The 21225-nt window shown below is 43.9% G+C and overlaps 1 protein-coding gene across 2 annotated transcripts in view; it reads right to left on the reverse strand.

Annotated features, from left to right (window-relative positions):
- The window catches only part of apbb2b (amyloid beta (A4) precursor protein-binding, family B, member 2b), a 44310-nt gene that overhangs the window by 18339 nt on the left and 4746 nt on the right, over positions 1 to 21225 (reverse strand). For both annotated transcript variants that reach the window (XM_054604198.1, XM_054604197.1), the window contains exons 2-5: positions 10516 to 10619; positions 9673 to 9739; positions 7554 to 8619; positions 446 to 690 (exon numbers count right to left, since the gene is read on the reverse strand). In XM_054604198.1, the coding sequence (XP_054460173.1) occupies positions 446 to 690; positions 7554 to 8598 (1290 nt within the window). In that variant the 5' untranslated portion in view covers positions 8599 to 8619; positions 9673 to 9739; positions 10516 to 10619. The remainder of the gene's footprint in view (positions 1 to 445; positions 691 to 7553; positions 8620 to 9672; positions 9740 to 10515; positions 10620 to 21225) is intronic.

The following is a 21225-nucleotide window of genomic DNA, read 5'->3' on the forward strand; positions in this document are numbered from 1 at the left end:
TGGCTTTAGGAGGACTGTGGTGTTAGACTGCATTAGTTTTAGCAACGTGTACCTTATAAAGTGGCAACCAAGCGTACAATATCCATATGCAATGTAGCAGCAGCTCTAATATTCTGCTGTATGGCGTTTCCAATTGCCATAATGATAATCATGACTTGCAGTTCTAAAAACAAAATTGAGACAAATAATGAGGATTTTAATTTTCAACTAAATTCAATTGGAGGCATAACATAACTACACTTAATCATAGTTGCCTATTTTACGGCATGTGTAATTTTGACTTCATTATTTTTGTGTTAAAGTCACTAAAAGGAACTTTCATTTTGTGTTGATTTTCAATCTGTGGCCTCAAAGTCCCTTTACAGTGTGGATGGATGTTTGAACCATCTCGGGTGATAAGTAAGACCTCAAATGTGTGTTGTCTTGCGGTGTTTCTATCTCTCACCTCGTGGTCGGGAGTGGGCGAGGGGCTGAGTGAGCCCAGGGAGGGCTTGCGTGGCGTGGAGGCTGTGTGCTCGCCCGGGGCCTGGGACTCGGTCTGTCCCGGGGGTGGCGGGCGGGCGGCGGGTCTCTCCCACTGGGTGGTGCCGGTAGGAATGTGCCAGTAGTAGATGCCGGCCATGTCCGTGATCTTCTTCCATCCTGGAGGCAGGTCCGGGTCGGTCTGGAATGACTGCTCACTCCAGATATCTGGTGGGAGAAGTTACAGACCTTTTCTTACATATGCATGTTTATGCACACACTCAAAAATATGATTTTTTTCCTGCATATGATCAAATGGAAGTTAAAACACACACACTCATACACTGAACAATATCAACAGCTGACTGGGATTACCAGCATCTGCTGCAGCTGTCATTTGACAAGCGGTGTCTGTCCTCAGACAACAACTGACAACACTTGGTAAGCGATGCTGTTTTATTTCTAGTTAGATGGAAGACCACGAACACCGACGGCAAATTCTTTTTAGGAGGCAACAAAACCAGAAAAATGATGGACCACGCCATTAAGTGCCATTTCATTTTCAAGATCAATAAACACTAGGTCTGCAGTGGTTTGTGTAGCTTCAAAAAATTCAGCCATCCCTTTGAATTTGATGACAACCCTTATTTTTTTCTGTGCATTACAAAGTGAATCCCACAAATCAAGCGATGGCAATGAAAGCATCATTGTTGAAAACTCAATTTATGCTACGCATGACTCGCACAAAGTGAACGCTTTAGCAGTGTGGGTGAGGAAATGTTCAGTCCTTTTTTTCATATTCACTAGCTATACACACGTGGAATCAACACAATTATTAACTTTAAACATAACTCTATGTACAACTGAATGAAGCGGACCGACGAGAAATATTAATAATAATAACAAACGTAACTGCAATCAAATACCTGCACAAGGTTATAGCTCTGGTCTACAAGGCGCACAGAACTATAATTTAAAATCTAATCTTCCCTTCTCTAACAGAACAAATCAGCAGCATAGAGTGTAGACGGCTGTTACCATGATTTATTTGACAGTGATAGAATGTGAGGGGAAATACAGCGTTTACCTTGAAACACACACACACACACACACACACACACACACACACACACACACACACACACACACACACACACACACACACACACACACACACACACACACACACACACACACACACACACACACAGATTACGTATATCACTGTTTCTTCTCTCACTCTTGTACTAAATGTCATCTCATCTGAAGGCTGCAGTTTCCTGGCAGTAAAGCCAGCTGAAGCACACACACACACACACACACACAACACACAACACACACACACACACACACACACACACACACACACACACACACACACACACACACACACACACACAGAACTATTGATGGCATGTATGTGTGTTGTTGTTGATGTAGGACCTCATAAAGTTGATATAAGATCTGAGGCACTGGTCAGCTGGTGCTGTGTGCGTGTGTGACATAAAGAGCTCTCGAACTGCTGACCACGCAGATGAAACGCAGCCCAGGGGCCTGTCGCCACGGCAGCAGGCCACATGTCACCATGACGACTAGGGAGTCCAGACACACAGTTGTTGATGACTTCGGTTGGTTAATGGTAACAGAAATGGCTCAAACACTGTAGGAAATGTGCACATAGGTTCTTGGCAGACATCCCCCAAGGGGGCTTAAGGCTGTGCTTTAGCGCGAGGAGCTGTGAAGCAGAGCCTTCTGGGAGTTGCAGTCTTTTATGAACAGAAAAATAGGTCAGAGCAACTACGACAGAGAGAACCTGAGAGTGTCTGTCTGCTGAGTGAGGGGGGAGATGGTTACTTGGGGGGAAAGGGTGCCAGCATGAGATGAACTGGATGTGGGTCTAAGCATGTTAGAACGTACACAAGGGGGGAGGGAGGCAGGGAGAGAGGGAGAGAGGGAGGGACGCCACCTAGTTATCAAAGTAACACTCTGCTAGTGTGGAATCAGATGGGAAGGATGCGGCTCTTGGGGAAACGTGCCACAGCCTAGCTACGTAGCAGTTAGCCTACGATAGCTTCTGTTAGCATGCAGCTCCTTGCCAGAGCAGAGTTGAGCGGAGAGGGGGAGGGGAGAGCAAAACACATACACATGTTCTCTCTGTCAAACGACACCCCGCACACACACACACACACACACACACACACACACACACACACACACAGAGACACACACACACACACACACACAGACCACAGGCTCCTCTGGCAGCTATCTAGAGAACGACAACACTGCAGAGACAAACTTCATCCCTGTGTTGGAAGAGACACATATACCCATGCTTGTTCACACACACACACACACACACACACACACACACACACACACACACACACACACACACACACACACACACACACACACACACACACACACACACACACACACACACACACACAGAGCGTTCAAACTCTAAACCTGCGCTGTAGCTTTGCAGATAACTACCGACAGATGCACCTACCCTCGTAATTGACAATCACAATGGCCAGCATGTAGTCTTTCCCCAGCATCATAGTTAGCTGCCTCTCACACAGCGAAGCCCAGTGCTGTAACCAAACAGAGAAACCCCAGGCAGGGATGGAAAGAGCGAGTATGGAGGAGAGAGAGCGCGAGAGAGGGAGGGGGGGGAGAGACTGCAAGAGAGGGGGAGACAGAGAGAACATGAGGAGAGAAAAGGGTGAATGAAAGGGGGAAGGAGGGGAGGTTGCGAGCGAGAACGGAGAGTGAGGGGGAGAGATGGAGGTTGCGTATCCCCCTGCAGCCGAGCTGTGTTTGCTGTTGTTGTTGTCTCTCCTCTTTCTCCATCTGGAGCATCAACAGCTCAAATACGCCTGCCCTCCCTTTCCTGTCCCTGACACACACACACACACACACACACACGCACACGCACACACACACACACGCACACACACGTACATCGAAAGGCCCCTCAAAATCCGGCAAACTCATCCTCATTTGAATGTCTACACTTTCTCCCTCCGTTCCACTTTCCCTTAAGCCTCTCTTGGTTGTCCTGGCAACGCCCCACACATCATCTTTCATTCAGTATCATGTCCAGTAGAGGTGCGAGGATGAGGAGCAGAGAGGAAGGCAGACATACAAGAGAAAAAACAGCAAAGAGGAGGACCTTGATAAACTGAGGGTGGAGAGATGTCTGAGGAAATGATTGAGAGAAAAAAGAAACTCATCATCTGTCAAAAAAAATGCTGAATCTCACATGTTGCTGTACTGCACTGCACTCATCATGTTGTGTGTGTGTGTGTGTGTGTGTGTGTGTGTGTGTGTGTGTGTGTGAACGTATCGCAGGATCGTCATGAGTTAATACAAAATCTCTTTCTTTGTCATTCATTTTTCCTTTAAAGTGAAGTTAATAGTCAGCTAGCACTACAGCTTAGCATCTCCATGTAGCTGTGGGTGAAGTTAGAAAAACTTAAATCTGATTTCCATCTTTAGGTCTGTTGGTGCAACATGTAGACTGACTGAGTTGTTACGTGTGTGTGTGTGTGTGTGTGTGTGTGTGTGTGTGTGTGTGTGTGTGTGTGTGTGTGTGTGTGTGTGTGTGTGTGTGTGTGTGTGTGTGTTTTGGCTCCTCTGTGTGAAAGCGCTGTCGTACCGAACCTCCAACCCGCAAACATCCACAGAGGAATGTGACACACAGCTGGGGAAACAACACAGCTTTGTCAATGTGAGAGAGGGAGACAGACGGGAGTACGCAGCAGCACGGACGACTACATGTTAGATATCGACAACGTGAACGATGCCGGCATCAGGCCTGAAAACTCTTCAGCGAAACCCTCGAGAGGACAATACGTCCTCACTAAGAGACTGCAGCGCCGCCAGCGTCTGCTTTTTGTCCCTCTGTCCTCGGCACGTCAATACACGAGTATTGATCCGCACACATAGACGTTGACATTAAGCTTTATCAGGTTGAGATGTTGTACTTGCCCCATAGCTAAACATACTTGTCCGAAATGGAAAATATAGGCCTATTAGTAAATAAATGATTGGCAAGATGGACAAAAAAATAAAATGTAAATGGTACCCTTTTACTTAGTTATTGTCATCTATAGTGGTTATTTGCATAAAAACCCACAATTCAAAGGAATAGGAATAAATAATTGTATCTTTCTTTATTATTTGATTAAACTTTTTTGAGGGCATTAGTAGTTTATATATGCATCATAAGCTGCTTAGAGCTAGTGTTAGGAAGTTCAATAGGTCAGAATTTCTTTCTCTGATATCTATTTATATTACTGTGCAAACCTCTCCTTTAAACAACAGGATATATGCAAGGTTACTATCATAATTACATTTTGGACAACACCCATTTTTTGTGTTTGGAGTGTGAACGCACCATAATATAGCTGAATGGAACCTCTGCACGTTAGCCGTTAGCTCCTTTAGTAGCAGGACTTTGCAAAGGACACTTTGCTAGTGAGAGACACTAAACTGTCGGCAGAGAGCCGGTTACTGTGATTACTCTGAAGTGCATGATGGGAATGAATTCAAACTAAATATTTAGATGTGTCTGTTGAAGTTAGCTTGTCATCATGTTGCTAAGCTGTTAGCTACATTATTTAGCCAAGTAGGACTGTGCTGCCAACCGGCTGCTAACAGCTGGCAAGACGAGAGCTACACTAACTTTAATTAACATTGAAGATTTCAAATGTTTTGCTCACAATGTAGCATTATCAGGGATCAGCTACTAAAGCATTAATGGGGATCCCCTGATCGCATATTTTCACTTTACATCGTTGTGAAATAATGATTTATTTAGTTTATTTTTCACTTGTGGGCAAACGTTAATGTCGAGCCCTGACTTTGGAATGACGAAGAAGAGGAAAGCAGGACAAAAGAACACCTGGAAACTAGATTCTGACTAATTCTGGACAAGCGTGCTCACAATCACACTCGCAGAGAAATGAATTGAACAGATGCTCAGAGCCTTAGATCCACAAAAGGGGACAGTGAGTCATCAGAGACCTAGCAGAGAAGCATTCTGGGAGAAAAAAAACAAAAAACAGCGGATGGTTTACAGCTGAGCTACAAAGCTCAGAGGTCGGGGGGGGGGGGGGCCTGCTGCTGCTGCTACAGAGGAGATGGATGTGTTGTATATGTCTTGCAGCAAAGCACAAGGCTGAGAGTTTTAAGAGCCCAATGAAAACGGGACATCCAGATCTTTATGTGACGCTGAGGAAGAAGTGCAACGACTTTAACAGACCTGCTGCAAAAGTACAAGCTCGTTTAGGAGAGCAAAGGCCCACAACAGGAGGTGGTTACTTAACTTGAGTTACAGAACTCACCACAAAGTTCTGTAAGTATATGCATCCTCAATGCAAGGTAATGACACTGATAAATAAATAGACATTTAATAAAGTTAGCAATAAAGTTTCCCAGGAAAGAAATAACAGATTCCTAATAGCTACACAATAATGCAATGTATAAATAACGCTGAAATAAATAGTCTTTAAAAGACAAAAATGTGTTCTCTCATTCAAGCTTCTCATTTGTGAAGAACTGTAGCTTTTCTTTTTTTTTAGGTGACATTAAATGGAATATATTTAGGCTTTGGGCAGTCAAGCAATTTGAAGACATCACTTTGTACATTTTTTTAAATGTCTTTTATATTTTATGGATAATGTGACATTCAGGCAGTCAACGGATATTCTAAATACAGATAAATATCTGAAAAGTAAAAGTAAAAAACAGATTCCAATGTGAAAGTTAATATTTGATTGTGGGGAAAAAAGCAGCACTACCACGGCTGCCTGCCCTCGCGTGCACTGAATGCACCACATGAAAAGAGTCACACGTCACCACTTTCATAAACTGAAAATGAAATGTGACGTTAGGTCGAGATGAAATAATTCAACAACGACCAAAACAATCGCAGAGAACTTGATGCAGAGAGAGAGAGAGAGAGAGAGAGAGAGAGAGAGACACTGTGTCCAAACAACAACATTTTACTTCACGTAAACAAACCCCGAACCTATCAGCTGTGAGCTCCAGATCAGACTGGAAACGTCAACACTTAAAAGGTGGTTTTTGTAGTGAAAGGGGGGCGTCATATACATAACTCCTCATTTCAACTTTACAAATCGTTCCTCGTTCATTGCGAGGCAATGAAAAGCAGGAATAATTAGAAACAGGGCATCTAACTTAAGTTCAGCTCAAAACATCGCAGAGCTGCGTCTCTCGCTGCCAGCTAGAATAAGGTGTCATGGACGTAATCCTAAGGGTTTTTTTTAACAACAAATATTCAAAAGTAATTTTTGAATCTGATTTAGTGATAGTGAAAATAATCCTTAGTTGCAGCCAGTGTTTCTGACTGTCCAGACAAACTGCAGAGCCACCAAGATGGGCTGGTGAGAATGTCACACAAACTGATTTAAACATGTAACAACTAAGGATCTCAGTCAGTCTACATGTTGCACCAACAGACCTAAAGATAGAAATCAAATTTAAGTTTTTCTAACTTCACCCACAGCTACATGGAGATGCTAAGCTGTAGTGCTAGCTGACTATTAACTTCACTTTAAAGGAAAAATGAATGACAAAGAAAGAGATTTTGTATTAACTCATGACGATCCTGCGATACGCGCACGCACACACACACACACACACACACACACACACACACACACACGCACACACACACTCACGAAACAGGATGAAGCAGATTTAGCCTACAAACTGGAGGCTGACTGTTTGTTATTCTGTTCCAGCAGTGTGTGCGTTCTCCACACACACACACACACACACACACACACACACACACACACACACACACACACACACACACACACACACACACACACACACACACACACACACACACACACACACACACACACACACACACACACACCCTATATATGGAAACATGTCATCAGCAGAGAGGAACGGTGAAACATTGCAACACAGAAGGGATAAAAAACAAACTAGAGTAGCTGATACACACACTCGCATGAAAACTACGTGTCGGTGGCTGTGAAGTTGACTTTCAGTGTGTTCTGTGTGCGTGTCAATGCGCGTACCTGTCTCCTCCGGTGAGTTGCTCTCCTCGGACAGAGTGGTCCAGCTCAACTCTTCGTCGCTGGGGTTCAGATTCTGGATACGGTTCAGAGCGCAGTCCGTCTTTGCCCCTGTCCGTCTGTCCTTTTTCGTCTCCGGGGAAGAGGAGGAGGAGCAGGAGGAGGTGCGGGAGGCCACGGAGAGCAGTGGCGCGTCTTCCGGGCTGGCGTGCTTGGGTGGCGATGGAGGAGGGGGCACGGGCGAGTCCTTGCCGCCCGATCTGAGGAGCTTAAAGTTGGAGCGGAGGTCGGAGATGAGTTCCAGGCCCGGAGGAACGTCAAGCTTCTGCACGGGAGACTCGCTTTGCATCAACAGCAGAGGTTTCTTCTCCTCGTCGTCCTCCTCCTCCGCCGCCTCATCTCCGTCCTCCCCAATCTTTATCTTTGACATCATCTCCTTCTCGGACAGGATGCTGATGTCATCGCTCTCCTCCGCCTCGATGTTCATGTCGAAGTCTGTTGTTCTGTTGCTGTTCAGATTGAGCTCAACGGTCGCGTTGACGTTACAGTCCATGTCTGATTGAGTTTTCTGCTCGAGCTCTTCGTCAGTGTTTGAGTGCAGCTCAACCTCCTCATCCTCCTCCTCATCCTCCTCCCGGTCGTTATTGGTGAGAGCTTGACCGCCATCCTCCTCGGCCTCGTTGACATTGAGCTCATCCTCCGTAGCCTCGGACTCCAGGTCCGTCGTGTTTTTGTTGTGATCCTGACCAGCTTTGCGCAGCTGGTTTGCTCCGTTCTTGGCCAACTTGGGATTGCTGTGTGTCGGGGACATCGATGGAGACGATGGCGAGGACGAAGACGACGCCGCCGCCACCGCTGCCGCCTCCCCGAGGCCCATCGCGGCCTGGATGCTGGTGAGCGCGTACTTTTTGCGACACTTGGGAGGCGTGGCGGAGCCCTGCCGGACGACGTCGCCGCTCAGCAGCTGGTTGTGCGAGGAGCGAAGGCTGAGCGAGTTGGGAGGCGTGGCGGCCGGGCCGTTGCGGTTTGTCACGTCAACCGACATCATCGTGGCACGAGGCGGGGTCACCTGAAAAGAGGGGGAACAGGAAAGGTGCAGAACATGTTTGTTAACATGAGCACAACATACTGGAGGGATCAGCTTTCAGTCTCATTGCTTACTTACAGTAAATAACCAATAAAGACATTATCATTTGTTTTGATAAATACTATACATACACACTCACTTTAATTTAAACTTGTTTTAACGTAGACTTTATTTGTTTATTCATATTTTTCTATTTCTGAATTATGTCTTTTACTATTGCACTATGTCTATGTCACACACCAATTACCAGGCCAAATTCTCTGTATGCGTAATATACTCAGGAATAAACCTTTTCTGAATTTTGTAGCTCTCTACATGAGGAGAGTCAAAGAATACCCAAAGCCTGTGGAAAGAAATACCATGCTGGCATGCAAAATATACAGTGTTAACTATTAATTTTTAAACCCGATTAAAAGAAAAGCTACAGTAATGGTGCAACCCAAGGCTGTTTTTCCTTTTGGTTTGGTTTTCACAATCACAGAAATGTCATTTCTCATCCTAGGGCTGTAATCAGACGCTCAAGTCTGCTGAATGCATGAAAACATCTTTTTTTTTTAAAAAGTCTGTTTTTCTCGTTGACTACAAATCCCAGGAAAAGATCAAAACTACTAACAAGTAATGCCTGTGTAGCCAAAGCCTGATGAAGTGTATACTTTTCCTCCTGGCCCTCTAAATACTGGTGCGCCCAATCCACAGCTGGAAATAGTACCCAACAAACACACTATTTATCCTGTTTGAGTAGTGTTTGCTAAAAACTACAGTACCCAGCTGTTTCAGGAGAACAAACAGACAGGGTCAGAGTAGGGAGAGGAGAGTGTATCGAGAGTACGCAGGGTTGTTTTTTTGCCTTTCGCGTGGGTTTTGTTGACAGAAACAAAAGTACAGACTTCTGCCAGGTTTACATTTCTACATTCCTGAGAAATGTCACCGTAGAGCAGCGATGGGGAACCACTCAGCATGAAGAGCTGCGAGTATGTGCGTATAACGCTGAGCACAGCATGTGCGAAAGTGTTTGTGAAAACATGTGTGTCGTACCTGACAGGAGGTCAGTCGTATACCGGCGCTGGTCACGGTTTAGGGATCAGTGGACTCAGCTGCAGATCTGAACACCACAGAATAAGAAAAAGAAAACAAATAACGATCAGAAGAAGAATGCAAAGAATTCTTGGTACTTCTTGGGTTGCCCTCGGAGACCACATTCATCAGTGTAGAAACCCGGCCACAGCTGGTTGCTATGGAGACAACATAATACTTGTGAGGCAGTGAAGGGACTCCAGACACTGTGGGAATCATAAAAGAGGTAAACATTCATGAGGACTATTTGTACGGTGAATAATTGCTCCTCGTGTTCAGAGGACAGAGTTTTCCCTGAGAAATTATAGCTAATGAGGATTTCATGAGGATTTTTCTATACATTTTTCCGGGTCTTCCTTCTTTTAGCAGTAGGATGGGTAACAGCACACAGAAAGGCGCTGGCAACCTGGATGTGTTATAATGCGTTTAGTAAGTTTTAAGTTTATCCAAACAACAATTAGTCTCCTCTTTAGCTAAAGTGCTCCACTTTAAGTAAAAAGAGAATTTATAATGGCTTTTACTTTGACGCACTTACAGGAAGTGTTGGAGTTGTATTCATTGGGGTTAGCTTAACCCAGCATCCTAGGAATGTATTTATTTTTTTAAGTGAAAAGATGCTCTTAAATGGCACATCTGAATAACAAACAACGATAGCGGTGATCGTAAATCATGAAAGCAGCAACACTTTCAGTCCGGACAGGAAGAATGAGAATCTCTGAAAGCTTGGAGGCGTTTACAACAGTCTTTTTTTTACATTAAAAAACATACCAACTTGAAAAAAGCCAGTTCACAGCTGCGACTTACCGGAGACCTAAGGATTGTGGGAAACTCCAGGATGTCGCGCGTCCATACTGATCAGTGGTTCTCTTTCTCATCCAATCACGAGGGCTTATGCCGGCAGTGTTGTCCTGAGGGAGAAGACGAACATAAAACAGGATTAATGAGAGAGAAAGAGGGAGGGTTGGACAAAGAGAGAGAAAGAGGACTGCAGGATACCAGAGGGACAAACAATAAAGAAGCATCAATTATTCACAACCTCGATCAAACGCATATACACAAGGTGTGTGTGTGAACATGAGGCTCATTTTGTATAGAGCTCATATTTCTTTCTTTGGTGCAACCCGTTGCTGACTGGAAACCATCGTAAACTTAATGCCACAGGAGACTTGTAAACTCCACCTACACTCCAACACACACACACACACACACACACACACACACACACACACACACACACACACACACACACACACACACACACACACACACACACACACACACACACACACACACACACACACACACACACACACACACACACACACACACACACTCCTGCATAATGCAGCCAAGACTCGTGGACAGTTTCTCACCAACAAACAACTGCTATGAGTAGTGGAGAGAAAGATAATAAGCATAGTCCGAATGGACCGTAAAATTCCACTTCTCCCTGGCTGAGTGGCTGGAAAAAAACACCTGGATTGAGTTGGAGGAAATGTTATCCCAATTACATAGATCCGTTAGCTTAAGTATCAGCTGACACTGACCATTGCAAGGATATAACTCCAGCTCACTAGCAATGAATCAAACTCATTTAAAGATGTAATCAATTACAGCCACAAAAATCCCCTGCACAAGGGTTGCAGTTGTGAAGGCAAAAGCATTTAAATGACTGCGGGAACATTCAGACATTTAAGTGCACGATGATCGAACTGTCATCAGGGTTTTGGTAATCAGGAAGATCCTCAATTGGCAACGGCAGCGAATGTTATTGGCCCAGACATTGAAAACTGATCAGCTTGCTGTTTTAAATGCAGCAAAATGGAGCTTTAGCCCACACTAATTCCTCTCATTGGTCTGCAATGTGAAAGGATTCAGTGTTATGATTCATATGAAAAAACGAGGAGAAGTAATTGAAAGCATGAATTGAGGTAAAAAGTGAGTGGAGAGAAAGGCAAAGGAAAGCGTTTTAATCCCTCATCTATCAAGCTACCTGCCGTGCTTCCCCTGACTAGGTGGTTATGTTGTCTGAAGGAGGGATTTGTGATTTATAGCTTGTCACCTTTAATAAATAAGGCAGAAATAATGTTGCTATGCAATTAGCCAAGCTATATATTTCTGGCATTTTGCATGCTTGATCATAAAGTGGAATGCAGTTAATCAATCTGTCACATTTGCTGATAAATATATTGAGCAAATACTGTAAAAGCTATAGTTTTTAAGCCTGTGGACAAAAGGCAACATCAGGCCATGTGTCATGTCCTCAAGATGAGGACATTTAGAGAGAAACAACATGCAAACTGTTTTAATTCCCAACTCCCAAATATGTCCACAAATAACAACAACTCTCCAGGCCTACACAACCTTTCATTTTTGTCCGGTTTATGTAACTACTCAAAGTTATGATTAGTGCATACTTCTTATGAGTACTGAACCATTTGACTGGTATTGGTAAGCAACCTAACGTTTGCTTTGTTGCGTGATCTAATGTTCGTGACCATTTTCGTAAACCTAACAACGTGGTTTTGTTGCCTAAACCTAACAACGTGGTTTTGTTGCTTATACCCAACTACTTGATTTTGTTGCCTATACCCAACTACTTGGTTTTGTTCCCTAAACCTAACTAGGTGGTTATGTTGCCTATACCTAACTACATAGTTTTGTTGCCTAAACCTATCTACGTGGTTTTGTTCCCTAAACCTAACAATGTGCTTTTGTTGCCTATACCTAACAACGTAGTTTTGTTGCCTAAACCTAACAACGTAGTTTTGTTGCCTAAACCTAACAACGTGGTTTTGTTGCCTATACCTAACAACGTGGTTTCGTTGCCTATACCTAACTACTTGGTTTCGTTGCCTATACCTAACTACTTGGTTTCGTTGCCTATACCTAACTACTTGGTTTCGCCTATACCTAACTACTTGGTTTACTTGTTTTGTTGCCTATACCTAACTACTTGGTTTTGTTGCCTATACCTTACTACTTGGTTTTGTTGCCTATACCTTACTACTTGGTTTTGTTGCCTATACCTAACTACTTGGTTTTGTTGCCTATACCCAACTACTTGGTTTTGTTGCCTAACTACTTGGTTTCGTTGCCTATACCCAACTACTTGGTTTCGTTGCCTATACCCAACTACTTGGTTTCGTTGCCTATACCCAACTACTTGGTTTCGTTGCCTATACCCAACTACTTGGTTTCGTTGCCTATACCCAACTACTTGGTTTCGTTGCCTATACCTAACTACTTGGTTTCGTTGCCTATACCTAACTACTTGGTTTTGTTGCCTATACCCAACTACTTGGTTTTGTTGGTTTTGTTGCCTATACCTAACTACTTGGTTTTGTTGCCTATACCCAACTACTTGGTTTTGTTGCCTACTACTTGGTTTTGTTGCCTATACCCAACTACTTGGTTTTGTTGCCTATACTTGGTTTTGTTGCCTATACCCAACTACTTGGTTTTGTTGCCTATACCCAACTACTTGGTTTCGTTGCCTATACCCAACTACTTGGTTTCGTTGCCTATACCCAACTACTTGGTTTCGTTGCCTATACCTAACTACTTGGTTTCGTTGCCTATACCTAACTACTTGGTTTTGTTGCCTATACCTAACTACTTGGTTTTGTTGCCTATACCTAACTACTTGGTTTCGTTGCCTATACCTAACTACTTGGTTTCGTTGCCTATACCTAACTACTTGGTTTTGTTGCCTATACCTTACTACGTGGTTTTGTTTCACCGTTTTTTAGGTTGTTCTGAATGATGTAGGGTTTTATAAAATATACAATTGCGTTCCAGACCATTTGCAACAGAAACAACCGGCTATTCAATGGCAAAATAATGGTAACTAGTATCTGGTATTGCATTCAGCACCTATTTAGTCTTCTGACTACTCAAAGCACTTTACACTACATGTCAACATTCACAGATTATTAAACATTGAAGATTTTCCAGAGACCCCACTAAACTTTGAGAGTCTCTCGCATTTTGTACAAGCTGGTAAGTCTATCAAACAAACCGAAGAACACTTGATCTGCCACAGCAACGCTCTTATACTGAGCCAACATTGTTTACGGATATAATATACACATCTGGCTTGTCTGGCAAACACTAGCTGTTACACAGAATTTGGTAAAAAGGCAAACCAACTGACGAGCAGATCATTTTGACCTCAAACCAGCTGTGTTTACCTTAATTGATTTTTTTTAATGGATTAAGCATGGACTACAAGAAAGATGTCATGTCAGAAGTCTTTAAGTCTTTAGGAATCACTTTTTGAAAAATTAAAGAGCTGAAGTATAAGAACAGCCAAGGACAGAGGCAAGGAAAGAAGGACAAAGTATAAGCCTATGCAGGAAATAGCAATAAAAACGTTGCATTCTGGGATTAAAAAATGACAAGGCTTGCAGTTCGGTTCCTTGAATCCTGCTGCAACAGGTCTGCATACCTGGGAACATTGTGTGTGTGTGTACGTGTGTACAAGACAGTATTTGTATGAAGGGTGTCTGTCTACACTAACAACTTATGAATCATTTCCCATGACATGTTGCTGCTGACTCGGCTTTACCGGTTGGATGTGGTATGTGTAATCGAGGTCTACTAACCTCCCTTTAGTACAAGAGTCATTGTACAGTAATACTGTGTTTAGGGGTGTTCAGTCATATAAAGTGAACAGTTTATGGAATCATAGTACTTTTGTTCAGTCACCTGACCTCAGTTTATCTATGCATGTCCAAACTGAAGGCACAAAGCTCCAAAAAACATGCAATAAGTGACAATGACGTTGGTACAAGCCGTGCAGAGCATAACTAGAAAATAAACCTGTTTGTGTTAAATTAGGTTATAAAATATGATAATATAAGATAATCCTTTATTAGTCCCACAGTGGGGACATTTGCAGGACTACAGCAGCAGAGATGAGGTTTAGATTTTGGTCATTTTAAAACATGCATGTCTTTATAGCTACAGTTGGTAACCATTATTAAAAATAACTTTGTAATATTTGCTCAAACTGTCACTATATCTGGCCTGTTGTACACGAGTCAGATAATCTGTGAAAAAAAGCAGGTCCCTCAGCCTCCCCCTGAAGCGTAGTTTGTAGAATCAGGAGGTCTTGAAAAATCTCATTTAAGTAAATATTTTGGAACCAAATCCATTTTTTTTACAGTATATTCAACGTTTGTTTTCTTTATAATGCATGTAATACTTGACCTCATTTGTAACAGGGCTTGTATAAAGACAATAAAGTAGACCATGAATATGAGACATGAGTTTACAGATAATTACGATCCCTCCTCGACATTGTGGAGGTTGGTTTATGGCGTTTTGCCGGTTACACTCGTTGTCCTTCTTATTCTCCACAGTTTTGTGTGTGCGCCCTTTGGCGTTTCGGAGAATAACGCAACGAACAGGGCACAGAGCATTATCACCTCCATGCATGCTCGGAGCTGGCACGCCATCTGCGGTGACATACGCGAGTATAAATAAAGCTCAACGCTCCCATCAGTGTTTGCAAGTTTACAGTCAGTGGGTGGTGCTTGGGTTTTGGCTCAACTGCTTTCAATATTGCCGCCGGGTCATAAACTGTCTAAACAGTACACCAAAGTGTGTTTCTGGAAACATTTCAGGCAAGAAACTAACTGAACTAACTGAATCTTGATTCATACTTGATCGCCGAGCTCCCTCTTGAATCTATATATAGACTTTTTCACATATACAGTAGTACTCCCCAAGATCTGTAAACATACTTTGATGTGGAAAGTCAGTAGAGGTGCCCTTTAAAAAAGGTACCACTTTAACCTCACACTGATTGTTTAACTGCAACCCCAGAGTGCTGGAGTAGAGCCTTAACGACAAAAATGTGTCGCCGTCCAAACACTAACCACAGACCGCTCTCTGAAGTTGCATAACAATTTTCTTTCTCCTACTGACACAGATGTTGCATGTAAAGCTTTTGACACTCGGGTGGAGCTCCAGCTCAGCAGCAAGTAGGCACTAAAGCTGGAACTTCCAGGACCAACTGGCCTCTAATTGGATGGGACGACAGTGACCGTGGTGCCTGCTCTGGGTTCCCTGCTGTCCTCTGCTGCAAATGGGGGGGGGGATCTAGATGTGATTACAGGGGCCCCTCTGGGCAGGGCACCAACAAAACAGAGACAAACACTCATTCTCACACACACACACACACACACACACACACACACACACACACACACACACACACACACACACACACACACACACACACACACACACACACACACACACAGTAAATATGAAGCAGAACCTTGGACTCGCCTGTAAACGGTTAAATTCGCGGGCAAAAGCTGTGATAATGTGTGTGGTAATAAGATCTCGGATGTGTCACAGCAAGACGGTTTGACCTTTGACCCTTGACCCTCTGGCCAACCCAGCGAGTGTGTGCTGTTTGCACGTGTGTGTTGTTACTGTGTGGTATAATGTTAGGTGTGTTGGGGGTCTGGCTCCACCAAAGAATGAAGGGAGCAGCTGCAAACTCTCTCTCTCTCTCTCTCTCTCTCTCTCTCTCTCTCTCTCTCTCTCTCTCTCTCTCTCTCTCTCTCTCTCTCTCTCTCTCTCTCTCTCTCTCTCTCTCTCTCTCTCTCTCTCTCTCTCTCTCTCTCTCTCTGCTCTCTCTCTCTCTCTCTTGCGTGTGTGCTGTGTGTAACCACCAGACTCTGGACCGAGCGAGGAAGAGGCGGATTGCTTTTTTTTTTTGAAATTCCAGTGCCAAGTGGACCCCTGGCAGCAGTTCGACAGGCCTCTCATCCTTCCTTCACCGCCCTTTCCCTTCTCAAGGCTGCTCGCCAGTCCAGTTCCTCTGCTAATCCCACTTGACTTTTACCTCATTCCTTATCCCGTTCTCTTTGCCCCGTTTCCTCTCCTCTTCCTCCCCCTACATCCATCTTCTACCTCTCACCCCCGCACACCTCCCTTCTTTCCTTTGTCTGGAGGAGAATTGCTGTCTTTTCTCATTAAAAGTGAAGAAGGTCTGTAAACTCTCATAAAACCACCCGTTTCTCTCTACAACCCCTGATTTACAGCTGCTCCCCCCCCCACACACCCTCCCCCTTCTCCTGCTCTCATCTCCCCCTCTGCCTGTGAGGAACCCATCTGTTGCAAAATAAAAAAAAGACAGACTGAAAGAGCAAAACTGTCACAGTGAAGAGGCCGGGGCCCTCGGAAAAATAAAACAAAAATGGACGGATTCGTCTCAACGTTTTTTTTCTAACTTTTTTGGATCAGGACGTGAACGTGTAAGCCAGCTTGTAAAAAAGCAGGCAACCTTCCCAGACCATCCCTTCCACTGGCTGCAGACAGAGCGGGCCGACCATCATGTAGCTGCAGTAGTACTTCCACAAACTGAGAGGTTAGCAAACCTGCTAACCAAAGACATGTAGCTGGATAGCTCTTCACATTCCAACCACTAGTGTCGCCATATGCAATTATTATTATCTTTTTTTCATGTTAGAAATAAATAAATAAATAAATAATGGGAAAAAAATAAAAATAAAACAAAATAAAAGGCAGATGGCCTATTTACTCCCAATATTAATCACAATTTATTCTAAGCCCTTTTCATTGTATATGAAGCTCTAAACAGCTTCAGGACCAGCCTGCATTGCAGCCTCCATGTTGTTTTATGTCCCCATTTGTTCATTCCGATCCCCAAACTGCAGGTTCGTTTTATGATCAGAAGCACAGTCATGAGAAAAGTGATGATGCGGCACTTTCGAATAAGAGCTACATTCGTTTCAGAGGTTCTTACATAGAGTATGTTTATATTAGGGTTATTCTTAGTCATCTCGAAGATGAAGAGAGAACTATTTTGCATCTACTATGAAAAACAACATCAATCAGCCCGACATAAAGCTAACAGATGGCTGGTGACTGGTCCATTCTGGTGTATTACAGAGTGGTGGATATATTTCTCCAAGCTCAGTGCGTGTGTGTGTGTGTGTGTGTGTGTGTGTGTGTGTGTGTGTGTGTGTGTGTGTGTGTGTGTGTGTGTGTGTGTGTGTGTGTGTGTGTGTGTGTGTGTGACCACGAAAACAAGGAAGAAACAGGGAGAAAAACAATAGCCATCTACAGAATCTGGTTTCCAGAATAACGGCGGAAGGGAAGGCCCAGTGTGCGTGTGAGTGCGTGTGCGTGTGTGCATCCTTTTATGGTCGATAGCGGGAAATAACTGAGACAAAGTGACAAAGACTGCAGCCTAAACAAACAGCCTTGTGTACAGACAAACAGACACAGAGCTCTGTGGTCTGAGCGTTGTCCCGTGGCCGTGCTTCGTCCTCGCAGCAGCAGCGTACAGTGTGAAGGACGGACAGAAATAGCTCTACTATGATTCCACTTTATTCACGGGGCAGTTTAAAGGACACCCAGAGACTGAAAGTGTCTCAACGTACTGTATACATACAGCTAAAAGGATATCATTTTAGTCCGGCGTGGTTTCCACGGGCGGGAGAGCGAGAGACAGAATGACCACAAAAGAAAAAGGAGAGCAGTGAGGAATTTCCAGGGTGTGCCAAAAGAATCTCAGGCATGTCTCTCTTTTTTGGAGGGGGTGGAGGGGTCAGGGCAAAAACCTCTAATTGGTCAACAAAGGTTACAGACAAAACACACACGCACACACACACACACAGCTCGAGAATTAAGGTGAGTGATGACCCATGCATGTGTGTACACGTTCCATCCGCTCACCCTGAGCAGACTGAAGGGCCACGGCAGTGAAACACAAACAAGGTGAGAGTGAGTGGCCCCTACATAGTTACTGCGTATGTTGAAATTAATACCACCAGGGGTAACAGAGGGTTTTGTAACAGACTCACGCACACACGCACACACACACAGAGAGGATCCTGTGACGTGAAAAAACACAAACACGTTTAAGAAACAGAAGCCGAGGGACGATTTCCTGGATTTGGGAAGCTTGGGAGCGAGTTTAACCCCTCCCCCCCAGTCCCCAGCCCCTCTTTTCCTGTGGGTGAGGGGAGGGAGGGGAAGAAGGGAGGGGAAGAAGGGAGGGGAAGAAAAGAGCGTCCCGTTTCAGCCCCTCCGTGGGACACACGTGAGCCGGTCTGAATTTCCTGGACGCTGTGTTGAGGGCCACAAGCTGCGGCAGGAAAAGAGACAGAGATCAACAAGTAGAGCCATGCCCGTTTGACGTGTCATGCATGCATAACGTTGACGTTATTAATACTTTACAGTGTGCGCAATAGTCCAACTTCTCTTCCCCTTCTCTCGCTCTCTCTCTGGGATTGTCTCAATACCTCATTCAAAGCTTTGCATGTAAAAATAAAAGTCATTTGATTCAGCCCCTAAGGCTCTGAGCTTAAATCTTAGAACACATGAGCCTGCAGAGCTACAAGTGAACAGCGAAGACCTCAATCTTAACCCCACTGACGGCCACGAGGAAGCGCAAAGACCACCTGTTAGATAAATGCATCTGAGTAATCAGAGTTGGATTCTGAGACTCCGCCGACTCGTCGAAAGGCCCCGCAGTGCCGCGTCACATTTTCCACACAGTCCATTACATGTTACGATCCAATTATCCAGATGACTCGCGCTGCTCTCACGTTTCGCGATCCTCTCAGAAAAATGTTTCGGATCTTTTTAACCCGTCCACGACCAAGTACCATTTCATCCTTCTTTATGTATTAATCTCCTATTTATGCACATTACTGATTTTGCTTCTTCCCCGGAGTTCTTGTGCTTTCTCGCCTCGCAGGTTCCCAGGAATCAGGGTTATATTTGGACTGTCATCGTGCCACCTACTGAGGCCCTGCTGACACCCACTACTACTACCACTATCATTATTAGTCACATTACTATTATTATTGCCTGTACTATTACGCTTATTGACTTGCTTCTACCCTGGAGTCTTTGTGCTTTCTCGCTTCGCAGGCTTCTATAAATCGTGGCTGTACCTGGACCGTGGATGTGCATCCTGCTACGGCCCTGCTGACACCGACTGCTACCACCATTATTATTATTATTACTAGTCACATTACTATTACTATTACCTGTACCATTAAGCATTTTAGCTTAACTTCCACCCTGAAGCCCTTTTGCTTTCTCGTTCTGCAGGTTTCCATGAATCGTTGTGGTACCTGGACCGTAGTCGTGCCTCCTGCTGTGAGCCAACTGACACCCACTGCTACTTCGATTATTATTATTAGTCACATTACTATCCCTATTTTCATGGCTATAATTCTACTGTAATAATTGCTGCTGTTATTATAAGTAGTCTTATTATATGAATCATTTATGTCATATACATTGAATGTGTTGTATCTAAGAACTGTTATGCTGCTCATTCTGTACACATGACATCTATTGCATTCTGTCCATCCTGGGAGAAGGATCCCTCCTCTGTCGTTCTCCCATAGGTTTCTTCCTTTTTTCTCCCTGTTAAAGGGGTTTTTTAGGGGAGTTTTTCCTGTGCCGATGTGAGGGAAGGACAGAGGATGTCGCATGTGCACAGATTGTAAAGCCCTCTGAGGCAAATTTGTAATTTGTGATTCTGGGCTATACAAAATAAACTGAATTGAATTGAATTGAATCCCAAAATGATACAACAAAAGAGTGCCTTCTTTTGTATGCTAATCGTTAGCCACTTCTTATTTGAAAAGTACACGGGGAAAAAAACATGTTAAATCTGCAGTTAATTCCACAAGCAGTCTGAGTGATGATAATATCCAGTGGCTTGTGGGTCCCGAGACGCTTTAATTCCAATTTTTTGCCCAAATTAAGGGTTTCAAACCTGAGCTCCAGTATATACTATTAACTCAAGTTCACTGGCGGTCGCTGAGATAGTTTCCCCTCTTCTTGCGGAGCAGTCAATTCCAAGCTAGTGTTTGTGCCAACACAAAGCCAATCAAAGCTCATAAATGAAAAGTTGCTGTCGTGGAGCTACAGCTGTCAGGGAGTGCATTAACAAGACAACAACCAAGAGGTTTTTTTTTTTAATTTCACAGTACTGCTAATTGGGTGAATTTTGGTTACACACATTTTATATTAAATGGTTCCCAAACAAAAACTTTCCTCTTACTTTCTAGTAATGCATTGTCAATAGTAGAAGTTGGAAATAAAATAGAGGCTCCTGCGATTTTGAAAACTGCTCTTTCAAACTGCAAACACCCCCCCAACAGACAAACACAAACACACATCCTGTTTTAAACACAGAATACACAAATAGCTCTTCGCTTATTATCCGGGATTTTTTTGGACACGCTGCAAGCTCCCGTGGTTTCTTTCATCAGCAAAGATAGCTCTCTCTCAACATGATTCAGATGGATTCTTATTTGACTGCAGGCGTTAAAGCTCTCTCTTGCCTTCTTCAGAAGCCTTGTTTTTTTTTTTTAAACCCTTTCCCAGGGTAAAAAAAAAAGCCCGTCGGATGTGACTGTGGGTCCTATATATAGCCGAGATGTGACAGGACATCCGAGAGGACGGGGGACGTCTAGACACAAACAACAGAGCTCTGTGTGC

This window comes from Anoplopoma fimbria, chromosome 9, assembly GCF_027596085.1.
Source record: "Anoplopoma fimbria isolate UVic2021 breed Golden Eagle Sablefish chromosome 9, Afim_UVic_2022, whole genome shotgun sequence".
NCBI lineage: Eukaryota > Metazoa > Chordata > Actinopteri > Perciformes > Anoplopomatidae > Anoplopoma > Anoplopoma fimbria.